This window comes from Clytia hemisphaerica, unplaced genomic scaffold (assembly GCF_902728285.1).
Source record: "Clytia hemisphaerica strain Z4C2 unplaced genomic scaffold, Clytia hemisphaerica genome assembly, whole genome shotgun sequence".
Lineage (NCBI taxonomy): Eukaryota > Metazoa > Cnidaria > Hydrozoa > Leptothecata > Clytiidae > Clytia > Clytia hemisphaerica.
The window spans coordinates 572827-585673 of record NW_027103417.1 but is presented as its reverse complement, the minus strand read 5'-3'; the positions used below and the strand labels follow the sequence as shown (position 1 = coordinate 585673).

Below are 12847 nucleotides of genomic sequence, written 5' to 3'. Positions count from 1 at the left end.
TAGTAAGGCTAAGACTTATTTACTTGCCTTAGCTAAAAGGGGATTCTTTCTTCAATTTTGCTCAGAAATGATGATTTTATTGTGTGGGTATCATTTCACTTTCTAATCTCAACTTACTATGGATTGTCAGCAAGTTTTTGAAATTTTCTCAGAAGTATTTTTTACTCTATTTATTATGCGTATCTATTTTTCTAGAGGGGGTGTGAAGTTTCTGTATCATTAAACTGGCACTTGAACAACAACCTAGAAAATCTGCAGGTTGATCGTTTTAATACGATTATGGAAGAAAACGCTTTATCTTATCAGGGTACAAGGCGAAAGTTTCTGCTCCCGCTTTACTCAAACTAAAATTGATTGAACTCTTAAGGCTTAGGGACACGAAAAGCTTTTTCCGCGTTGGTGCAATCTAACATGATCCACCCCCACCAACCTGAAACGCTTTCTCGTGTCTCCACTCCATTTTTTTCTTTCTACCAATAAAAGTGAAATCTCATTTTTGTCCATGGGACAATGAGAGCAAAATTGATTCGAATCAATTTGCTCCATTGTCCCAGGAACAAAATCAGCGTGTCTTTTGGGTATTCCCCTCACTTTTTGTCCCATGAAACAAAGAAAGAAATCATGTTGCATTGCACCAACGCGAAAAAAACTTGTCCTGTCTCCAAGCCTTTACAATAAATCGTTTGATTGACAACTTTTCAATATATGACGTAATTGTGGAGCAATCCACGCATTTTTATTATCATTATTTTATAGCTGACCTATTAATGACGATGCATTCCTTTTGAATTGTTGTAATGTTATCATTGTTCTGTCAGTTATAAAAAGCAGAGGTATAATTCTAAAAGTAAGCATATAACACTATTTGTAAATAGCAGAGAGAAGAGAGAGAGAGCTGTGTTATTGAAATTTCTTTAACAAGCTTTTGGAGGCGTTTAAGTTTTAAGTTTTCTGAGCTGGGATATATTTTTTCTCTGTCGAAGGTTTGTACTTTTTTATTCAAGGACTTTGTTTTGATTTGAATTTTTATGAGAAAATGGCCTGTGTTTTGTTGATCTGTTTGTAATGAAAGATTTTTTATCTTACAAGTCTTGCATCCATGATCATTATATTGAGACCTAATGGACTTAAAAGGGCTTATTGAAAGTTTAAAGATTAACTTTTTAAGGTTGAACAATTTTTTTCTTTATTGAAATTTGCACTTTTCTACTCTAGTATTGGTAATTTCATAGGACTTGTTTTGACTGAGTTCTTACAAGAGCTCTAACATGGATTTTTATTTTGGCTTGAGTTTTTATGAGATAATGTTCCTAAACATTTTATGATGTGATTTTAAATACGAATATAACAGCGGTTGTGTTTATTTTGTGTTTTGGTTTTTGTTTACTACAAAACTCATAAAAGTGATCCATTTTTTAATTCAAGATATTAGTTGGAATGAGGAAGTGATATTTTGGATAATGGGCTATCTAAACGGCTAATGACCGAAGTATCAATGGGCTTCAAACAAGCTTAGTAGCTTTCAAACATCAAAACTCTTCAAGTTTAGCAGAAAGAAACATCTTAAGTTCACTTTATGATTAAAAGAGAGATTATGATGAAAAAAAATTGGATAACTTTTTCAGAAAATTGATTCAGGGAAAAATACGTACGAGGATGATTCTTTTTTCAGTCGCAAAATTACAAAAATTCATTTGATACTTTTCCATTTTTCACAGTGAAAATAGTTGTTTAGGAGAACGCGACAGTCTATTGAATAACAAATTACTCCACATACATTACTTTCCCTCAGCCGGTAAAAACGCGATAAATTATCTTGTCTCTAGGTAACTGCTGTGGAGTAATTAGTTATTCAAAAGACAGTCGCGTTCTCCCAAACAACTATTAGAAAAGCTTGTTGTATCATTTTTCTGTTAAAAGGATCCAAGTTTCGTTTACAAGGGTCCAAATTTTATAGAATAGAAGCGTCCAATTAATCAAAGTACCGTGGTGAAAGTCAGTGTCATCTGAGGATTTTTGAATTTATCAAATTTTATTCTCATTTACAGCTCATTAAAAAAAAAGTCCTAGCTTACCAAGCAAAATAAATCAATAAAGCATCATGGCAAATACATTGGAACAATTGAAAAATTTCACTACAGTTGTGGCTGATACTGGCAACTTTGAAGGTATCAATTTTATATCATCGTCTTTTATTTCATTCTTTAGTAGATTAAATTTTGTGGTTGGTATCTTTCGTGAACTTTTAAGAATTAGCAAAAGACGTTACCCAGGAGTAGACTACATTTAAGGTCTTCGCTCCTCAACACGGGAACAATGGAGCTGGGCATTTTGTAGACTAGTCCCATAGCCCCAATGGAACTTTTTTCTACATCGAGGGAAAAAATGTCTATCAAACTCCAAATGGGGATAGAAATCATATTTTTCGCGGGGGAAAAATGAAATAAAAGTCAATTTTCCAGTGGCGCTGAAATTGTAGGGTATTTTTTCCAACAGGACGAAATTTTGACCAAATTTTTCAGTAGACCTTTGGTCCCACCGTGTCTGTGACACAGGTATTTTTGTGTTTACAATGTCATTTTTTTAACGTTTTTGCAGCCATTGCACAATACAAACCGACGGATGCCACAACCAACCCCTCACTTATTCTACAAGCTGCTCAAATGGACCAATATCAAGATCTAGTCAAAGAAATCGTCAAATCTGCCATCGCTGAAGAAAGGTTTGTATTCGTATGATCATCGTCTCTATTCTCTAACCCATGGGTGTAATGAGCTTTTCCAGAAAAAGATTTTACCCCTTCTGTTGAGGATATTGATTTTTTGAAGTATCGAACCCCCTGGATACTTTATTAGTAGAAACATTAATATCCACTCTTAAAAATATGCTTAACTCCCTGGATATCGTATATTTCGTGTTAATTAAAACCAGCCGTGGTGTCTACGAAAAAGCAAATAAAATTCGTGTTATTTTTTGTGTGTTAATTTCAAGGTCGTTGAATAATTGCCTAGTAATATTTGTGTAATAAGCTATACTGATTAAAATTTGGTTATCTGAAAACATATTGCTTTTAACAAAATTTTCAAACGCTGACTCGAACTTTGTTACTAGTAAATTTTCTATTTTGTTCTAATAGTGTTCAAATATCATATCTTTTTCAGCGATGAAAATGAGCAAATCAGTTTGGCTATGGATAAATTGGTATGTCCTATTAAAACATTATGAGCGGGGGGAGGGACTATTATATATATTTGTAGTGTTTGTCGTAATTGTTCGTTAGACACGTGTGTTTTGTTCTAATAAAGTGAAAAATACAAATTCCGTGACTTTTTTGTTCTTTGTCCATTTTTGCCCTGATTTTTATGCAATCATATTTGATCTTTTAGTTTGTCAAATTTGGATTGAAGATCTTGGATACGGTACCTGGACGTGTCTCAACTGAGGTCGACGCAAGGTTTGCTAATTTTCTTTTTTCTGTAATGAGCTATGAACATTTTAAAATAACGACTTTGAGCTATTTTTTTCACTTTAATAGCTTTTAAGTCTATAAACACTGGGAAGAGGAGACAGGGTGGTTACTTATTTATCATGGTTGAAAATCAGTTAGCATTAATCATGGTACCAAGCTACGCGTAATTCCGAGATTGGTAAAGATTCATCAAAATATATCAGATTGGATGCGCGCAGTGAAGGATAGCATAACTCGCGAAAATTTTTCCATTTTTAATAAATTAATTTCATCTTTATCACGCAGGTTATCCTTTGACAAGGAAGGACAAATTGCCAAAGCCAAACGTTTAATCGAAATGTACGAGAAAGAGGGAATTGACAAGAAACGCGTTCTCATCAAACTCAGCTCCACATGGGAAGGAATTCAAGCGGCTAAGTAAGGAAAAGAATATTGGCATTGTCCTTATATTGGGCTCTTCCAGAAAATGTCCGTACAGGGGGGGGGTGGAGGATATAACTGTCCGAGGGGTAGCGAAAAATCATCAAAATTTGCCTTGTCCGTCCATCCAAAATTTACCCCCCGGTAAATCACTGAAATCTGTTATATCCTCCACCCCCCATATTCAATTTTTTTCTGGAAAAACCCATTGCTTGATTCCTCATATCCTCGTACAGTGAGAGTTCTCTTAACAAAATGGTGATTTCCCCTTTCAAAACCAATGTAAGGCTATAACACCATGTCCCAATTTTATTTGATAATCGAAACACAACGAGAAGTGCGAAGGCCTCTTAACGGTAACATATGTACTCTTAGATTCCAAATAAACGGGGGGGGGGTCGAATAAACGGGGAGTTTTCGAATTTTTACTAAACTGACGAGGGGGGGATTGTACTTCTGAAAATCCAAGAATAAGCTCTAGTTTAGACAGCCCACTTTTTGCCCTGCCTATTCTAATTGTGAATTAAAGAGGGCATAAAGTGGACTGTCTAATGTCTTCGTTCAAACCTTTCCAAGCGAAGATTTTAACAACCTACTAACTTTGTGCCCTCTTTCTGCTAACTCTAACAATTAGAATAGGCAGGGCAGAAAGTCGGCCGTCTAAACTAGAGCTAAGGTAAATATAGGATAAAATGAGACTTTTTGGAGCAAAATAAGGTGCCTTCTTTTTTGCCAACTGAAAATATTCTTAAAAATTAATAAACGGGGGGTCCTAATTAGGTCCGGGGGGGTTGGAAAATTTTCGAAAAATCAACAAGCGGGGGACTTGTTTATTTGGAACCTAAGAGTATCAGGAAAGTGGTTTAGTTATGGAAATGTATCACTTCAAATGTTTTACCATTTGATCGGCATGCTTTATGATATAAGTTTATATGGTTATTGGTATAATGCCCCGTTTTGTATGTGATTAATTTTTAAGTCTTTCATCAGTATTCTTCTAATACTTTTAATTTTAGAGTTTTGGAGGCTGAACATGGAATCACATGCAATTTGACTTTGTTGTTCTGTTTTGCACAAGTATGTTTTATTTTTCTTTGTTATGGTCCATTAAACTGAGACAAAGTATACAGTATACGAATTTATTTTTTTACCATAGGTGTGCCTTATTTCGTTGGGTTGTGAAAAGTTTAATCGAAATGGATTTAAAACACAATGAAATAGAAAAAGGAATTTTGAAATGATTCCGGCGGATTTGATGTCGCAATAAAAAATCCTTTAGGCGTACAAACTTTTGCGAGCAGAAACTTTCCCGATTTTCGCAAATTTCGGCCTTTTTCGCGAAAGAATGTCTTTGAAAATTCTTATCAGGGCAATTCGCGAAAGTTTAATCTCGCGAAAAATTCTCAAAAAAATAGGAAATCTATAAAACCTCGAAATCCTTATAAATAAAGTCGAAGAGCAACTGTCTTCATTGGATTTAAGGAATATTTTTCACTTTTTTTCGCCTCCTTAGACTCTATATTCATTGCCCCCCCCCCCCACTTTCAATTTCATGGTGTAGGCCCTGACTTGACGATTTTTTCTCTCCCTACAGGCTGTTGCTTGCGCTGAAGCCAATGTCAACCTTATTTCACCTTTTGTGGGTCGTATTTACGATTGGTTTGTTAAGAATACTGGTCAAAAAACGTTCGAACCCAAAGAAGATCCAGGAGTGAAAAGCGTCGCCAAGATTTACAATTATTACAAAAAGTTTGGATACAAGACCATTGTGATGGGCGCCTCTTTCAGAAATACAGATCAAATTAAAGCCCTTGCTGGATGCGATAACTTGACCATTTCGTAAGTATAGATTTGGTTAGTGAAAAGTGGTTGGTAGTTTCTGGAGAGAATATTTTGATATTGATCCGCGTTTTAACGTTCGGTTAAACTTGGACAACTGGAAAATTAATGTTAAAATGCACTTTATAAAGGCAAAGTTCTCATTTTCAGGGGAAGTTCCAAGGAATTTAGATGCGGTGCTTAACGAAATCGTTTTTTTCTGTCTTTGTTTCTTTAGACCAAAACTTTTGGATCAATTGACGCAATCGACTGATAATTTGGAAAAAGCCCTATCTGCAGAAACTGGTAAATTTGTTAAGATTGTTCTTTCATCTGACTTTCTATGATTTGGGAACGAAATGTCTTTAATAATCTTGAGTTGGTCGAATTATTACCTTAAGTGGATAAATTTTGGCGTGGACTTAATTTGGCAATTGGCCAAAATACAATTTTTTTGGGGGATTTAATTTGGCGATAGATCAATTTCGTAAAATTGGCGGGGATTTAATTTGGCGAAACGGAAATTCTGTCACATTGAAATGGAAATTTTGTCACATTGAAATGGGTGAAAATTACTCAAAAATATACTAAAAAGTTGTGAATTTTTACATAATTCTCTTTTTGTTAAATTTGGCGGGGATTTAATTTGGCGAATTGCCGAATTTTGAAATTTTGGCGAGGATTTAATTTGCCAAATTTAATCCTCGCCAAAATTTATCCATTTAAGGTAACTTCTGCCCACCTCAAAAAAGTACAAATTTTTCAGCACTTTGAAATTAATGTTACACCCCTGTTTCAGTGTTAGTCGAGAATAGGGCAATACCCAATGGGGACAGGAATCAACTTATTTTTCAAATATTTCACAATAATTCAGGGATATAGTACTTTAATCGGATTAACTTTCGCAAGATAGATTAAATCTCGCGATTTTGCGAATTTTTGCCATTTTCGCTAAATTAAAACTCGCGAAAACGCGTTAGATTCCTGACTCGCGAAATTAAATCCACCGTGAAATTTTTAAAATCACATTTTCGGCGGAAAAACACTTCTAAAGTCTGCAGTTGTGGCAAAAAATTGCTATTTTTCAGCTGTTCACGCTTATTCGCGAAATTAAATCCACGCGAAATTTTTCAAAACTCTGACTCGCGAAACTAAATCCGATCAAAGTATTAACAATATTTCGTTTCTACTCACAGCGCAAGGTCTTGATTTGGAGAAAGTATCATTGGACGAGAAACAATTCCGATGGCTTCTCAATGAGGATCCCATGGCAACCGAAAAATTAGCTGAAGGAATCCGAAAGTTCGCTGAAGATGCTGTCAAATTAGAAAACTTCTTACGAAAATTGATTCAAGAAAGCAAATAAACTCGAACAGCACTGTTAAATCATAGTATAAGAAAGCTATACTATGGTTAAATCAATTTTAGGGGGTGATTTTTCTCTTACTTACTAGCTTTTGTTTTGATTATTCTAACTCATTGCGAAGTCTTGGATCTCGATGAGAGTTTCTTGTCAGTATCTTGCCAGGATATTTAAGCTTCTTTTCATCTTGTCAAACTTAGAACTTATACGTCTTTACCTAATGTTATCTGAGGTTCATTTATTTGCATATTTATAATTGATGCTCTCGGTCTAGTAATCATTTTGATAGCTTTCTTTTTTTTATTTTGATTTATTTACTTTTTTATTTATTTTACATGGAATATATTTTGAAGTAATTTAAAAATGCATTTTGTCGTCGTTTCCTAAAAACTATATGGTTAAATTGACAATAAGTTATAAATGATGCTTGAAAGTTCTTTTTGACATTTCAAGTCAAGTATTGAAATACTAAGGTCGCATAACCCAGGGTTTGCATAAACCAAATTTATGCATCTACATAGCCTGTTGTAATGCCCAGCCAAAGTTTGTCTCAGAAGGGGTTTATCTAAAGAATCCTGTATTACTAAAAATAGACAAAAAAACAACAAATTTCATAAAGAACGACATTTTTTGCCGTCCAAAACCCCGACCGAAAGTGACTGAACCACCGATCATTCCTCTTTGTTTATCACGTAGCCCGGGGTCCACTTAAAGTTTTTTTCATAGACTGGATGGCGCGATTAAGTGGCCCAGTAGCATCACAGATCTGTAAAGCCTGAAGGGCTAGATTTGCGGCCTTGGTCAAAAAGTGAAGCTCATCTTTGGAAGGATTTCCTACCAGAGTCACGTGACTAAAATATGCAATTTCACCGGTTTGAGAGATGTGAAATAGCGTTTGCCGTCTACTTTTTTTTATCTCGCGCTCCGAAAACAATTAAAATGCTAGATCCTATCCATCGGCACGAAATTTAAAAAGTCAAATTTTTGCTTCACTTTTTTTTGCTGGAGAAAGCTTAAAGTTGCCTATCTAGCCCTTCGGGCTTTACAGATATCTGTGGGTAGCATATGGTAATATGCTTTTGCCTAGGCGGACTGTAAAACAGTCCGCCAGATTTAAGTTGTTTTTGGAAGGTAAAAACAGTATGAAGCAATGTTTTTATTTGAGAATAAGGGATTGCAAATCGGTTAATCGTGTTTGTTTCTGATTTTTGATCATATCTTTCAACTCCAAGTAGTTTTATTCTTATTTGGATTTTCAACATTCTTTTTCAAAATGGCGACCTCGCCAAACGCTCCTAGTCTACTTCACTGGACTCAGCGTCATAAAAAATATCAAAAAGCAAAGTTCAGCCAAAAGTAGACTCTAGTCTATTTTTCACGGGAATTCACTGCATGTCGTTTAGACTAGTAAACCACGTCGTTGTATTTTGCTGCAGATTAAACTTGCAATGGGCTCGATGTCTATATGTTCACTGAATACAATTGTCTTTCCAATCCACTCTCCCGCGGCAATTTCTATTTTTTTATAAGAACTCTTTATTATAAGCACTATTCCCGAGTTCCTGTGTCCAAGGAAAGACAGACGCTTGCTAGTCTACATGTGGTTTAAAAAGAACGACAAATTACGCATGCGTGTTACAATGCAGGATTCTATAAAGGAACAAACTGTCAAACTAATCCATAATGTGCAGCGATAACAAAAAAGCGGTTTTTCGAATTAGACACAGTAGCAGTTTATGCTTGTTGACAAGAAATCCACGAGTACACGTTTTTTTAATAAGAATATTCATGATGAAATTTGCCAAAATATTAAGAATATGCTAAGAATAACACCATTATGTAATTGAGCAACTGAACCTAAAAATGCCAATTTGTAAACGAGTTTTTCCTGTAAATTGCCAATTATACCCTCAGCAATGCTAAAAGCTTTCACAAAAATGTCAAATCTCTTCCTGAGGTATGTACTACATGCTAGAATTAGGCTAGCTTAGATCCTAATGTAGGAATACCGTAAGAATATTTTAGCCAACTTTCCCAAAAAGTTAAAAATATTCATGATGAAATGGAAAAAAAACCTCTTATAAAAAAAGCGTGTAGAAGCTTGATGTGCGAATTTGAAGTCGATTTCGGCGTTACAAACTTTTGTTTTCATCTTAAAAAGCTACAGAAAACTAAAGTATGTCTTATACAGGCTGCAGGTTGTGCTGTTGGAAGGTATATATTATTTTATATCATATTTCTCCGAGTTTTCAAGCCTTGGCCTGCAAAAAAGAGCTTAGAGAGCTTTCAGAAGTGAATAGGCCTCGCTGAAGAGATATATAGCTCTAGTATTCAACCTTACCCAGATAGGGCAACTGTACACTTTTATCTAAGTTTCAATCGATAATTTTGATCTCAATCGAGCTAATAAACATCTTGGTCGTACGTATATTTTTGCAAATTTAAAATTATTTTTTATATAATAATTTATTTATTTAGTTTACTTATCATAAATAGGACGGACAGGACGGACAGCCAGCCATTGAGATGTATGGAAGTGCCTGAAATACAATTAATGATGATAATAATGATAATAATAATTAAATAAGGAAATTTACGACTACGAGACTTGTCAATAAAGTTACAGCTTTTTTGGTCTTTTTGGTCCATTTCTTGGTGGAGTAACTTGTAACTTGCGTTCAGTGGAGAAATCAACAATATTCGTGTGGAAAAGTCTTCCATATCAATGGTGCTAAAAGCTTAAAATTAGATTTTTTTATTTTTGATGGAATTGAATAAAAATTTGCAGCCAAAGATCTCAAACCAAATGATTATTCCTTTAATCAAAAAGTGTCAGAAACGTGCTTAGAAGAATGAATAAAAAAAATAAACTTTCGAATTCACGGATCCCTGTTGACTCTACGAATCATCATCTCGGTCCATTGCAAAGATTGTGTTGAACTTAACCAATGATTACGCCAGTTTAGACCCCAATATGGATCACTCACTTCAGTCTTGTAATAAACACCATTGAATAAAATACTTGCACATGCGTTGTACCAGAAACCACCACGCTTAAATGGGAGCGAGCAATGCCCTGTGAATTTGTCGTTATCTTGATCATTGGTCGTGAAATTCATACCAAAGTTCTCACTCATTGATTCGATTCCTCCAACTCGATTGGCTCCCGATTTTAATCGATACTTCAAATTTTCATTCTCGATTTCAAAATAATCAAATTTTGAATATTTCCTTCCACCATTATTAAAGCGACCAGCATGAAGGTATAATTCGTGTTTTGTTACCGTGGTGATAAGATTTAAGTATTGGTTGCCAAGCCAATGTTCACCGTCCACCGATCCAAATCCGTTCTTATATTCATCCCAATCGTTATTGAAATCAACACCTCCATTGAAACGGTGCTGGAAGACAAGCCAACCACCACCATCTATTTGCATATTACACCGAACCTTTTTTGATTCTCCATTCGAAAGAGTGATCTCGTAAACGCCTATTGGGTGATAAGAAATTGTGTGTAATTTAGTTTAAAGAAATTGAAAAATGTACTGTCAACCTTTTCTCTTAAAACAAATACCTTAAGGGAAGAAATCGAGATATTGAGCTTCCGAAAGCGCAAAAACTGGACAAAACAGCTGTTTCTGGCTGAAAAACACTGAAAAACACTGTTTTTAAGGATTAATATCTCGAGTTAGGTAAAGAAATCACCTATACTCGCAATATATCACTAATCTTGATTTTTTGAGAGCTTTCCAAAAATATACAACAGGTCTCCGTTTTCTCCAGCTAAAATTTTCATTAATTTTTCACCCTATGATTTTTGCCTGAGACCGTCGTATTTGTCCGAAAATCACACCAAAGTGTCCGAAAAAAAATTGGCACCCAAATTATTTTGACTCCCCTACCCCTTAGCTTTCCAAAAATAACAAGTGCTTTGACTAAAAAAGTCGAGCGACCTCAAAAAAACGAACAAATTTCCCCCTACTAAAACCTGTATCATAGGGGTATCACAACATTGAGTTTCAAGCCCGAAGGACTAGAAGCGAGACTACTAAATGGGAAATGAAACCACTGATTTCCCATCCAGAACGCCGGTGCGTAGTTTTTACACAAACGCCGGATTGAACTAAAATTTATCGCTATAGATTTCAAAAAATGTAGTCCTCCAAAACAAAAGAAACGCTAGTTACAATCCGGATTATTTTAATTCATTAAAAAATTTCTCTGGAACTTAATTTCGCGGGTGGTATTATAAGGTGAAAATATTTTCACAATTTTGTGACTTTTAAGACTGTCAAATCATGCATGTTGGTTGTTTAAATACACATTATTTGCGCCTCTTTGATGCATGTAACCATTCAAATAGTATTTATTTGACATATTTTGAGTTTTATTGAGAAATATTCCGCGGGACTTAATTTCACGGATTTTTGCGGATGACACTCAAATCCGCGAAATTTGATCTCCGCGAAAGTTTATCCCATTAAAATAGATCATAAAATTGATTAATGTAATGACGTAACAAAATATCATGTACTAAGAACACGAATCCTATGAAATAGACCAATAAAAAGTACTTACCTGTTGTCCTGGCTCCTACATTGTACCAATCCACACAGTCATTGAAAACTTGTACAACTATAGAATGAAAAACTGCCTCTACTGCGTCGGACGCTATCAAACTCATGTATCGAATAGTGCGGTCATACAGACTACATCTGAAGGTACCATCGATCAGTTTTTCAATAAGCAATGACATACATTTCAATTGATAATGGCAACTACTGAAACACCGTTGATTTGGAAATTCTTCAACTTCAATGACCTTGAATGGGTCAGAAGTTGGTTTTTTGTTGTATGCGATTCGGTTGAGAGTCTTTGTCTCGATAATTATGACATGTAATGTTAAAGCAAGAAGAAAGTATAAATAAGCTCGTCCTTTTCTCATTTTTTAACACTTTTCTACCTACGCAACACAAATAAAGCACTGAAGAAAAAAACTGAAAAAATTATAATAAAAAAATATTTTATTTTACTTTGTGGGAAAGGTAAATAACCGCAAAAACATTTAATTTTAATATCATAATTTTAAAGTACACGTTTTTTTTTTTTAAGAAACTAGTTTTACCAAGCAGCCTCAATGTTTCTTAAGAAATTGGCCTTTTGAGCCTTAAATGTTTCTAAACTTTTTGACATAACCAGCCTTATGAAAGGCTGAATTGGAAGGTTCTTAAAAAGACCGAATTAAAAAATGTTATTTTCTCATTCTCAGCCTCAGCATGTTCCTTAGATGTTTCTTAGTTTTTAGGCATTCTGAGCCTCATGTTTCTTAAAAGTGTGTTTCTTAAAAAAAAAAAACGTGTAGCCAATCAAAAATCAAGATTGTAAAAAATGAACAATACGCAGTGTGATTGCCTACTTATTCATTTATAGAAATTAGTATTCATCATTTTGAATGAAATTCACCATCATCTTCTCCGAACTATTCATAAAACGATTTATTTTTAGTAAAATGTGGTGTGGGAGGGTGTCGGCAGTTGGATTACGTTTTTTTACCACTAAAAATAACGGAGGCTCGCAAATTCACTAAAGTTTGAAAATGACACGAAATTTTCGATCAAAAAATACCTTTTTAGAGACAGCTATTTAAAATATTTTAAAAACAGCATTCGACGCTTAGGACAACATACACTAGAAACCGTGATAAAATCAAGAGAAATCGTGTCATTGTATTTCTAAATCGATTCCATCCTCACTCCGCAGTCTATTTGTATTTATCC

The 12847-nt window shown here is 34.6% G+C and overlaps 2 protein-coding genes across 2 annotated transcripts; one reads left to right on the top strand and one right to left on the bottom strand.

Moving 5' to 3' along the window:
* The first annotated feature begins 2026 nt into the window (after nt 1-2026).
* Nucleotides 2027-7434, top strand: LOC136797686 (transaldolase-like). The gene is made up of 9 exons (XM_067054271.1): nt 2027-2168; nt 2599-2722; nt 3162-3201; nt 3387-3454; nt 3755-3886; nt 4906-4966; nt 5484-5728; nt 5946-6013; nt 6904-7434. The coding sequence occupies exons 1-9, from the start codon at nt 2102-2104 to the stop codon at nt 7071-7073; spliced, it is 975 nt and encodes a 324-aa protein (XP_066910372.1). The 5' UTR covers nt 2027-2101; the 3' UTR covers nt 7074-7434.
* A 2181-nt stretch (nt 7435-9615) lies between these two features.
* Nucleotides 9616-12846, bottom strand: LOC136797683 (angiopoietin-2-like). The gene is made up of 2 exons (XM_067054269.1): nt 11649-12846; nt 9616-10560 (listed from the first exon to the last, which is right to left on the bottom strand). The coding sequence occupies exons 1-2, from the start codon at nt 12013-12015 to the stop codon at nt 9950-9952; spliced, it is 978 nt and encodes a 325-aa protein (XP_066910370.1). The 5' UTR covers nt 12016-12846; the 3' UTR covers nt 9616-9949.
* Nucleotide 12847: the final 1 nt, after the last annotated feature.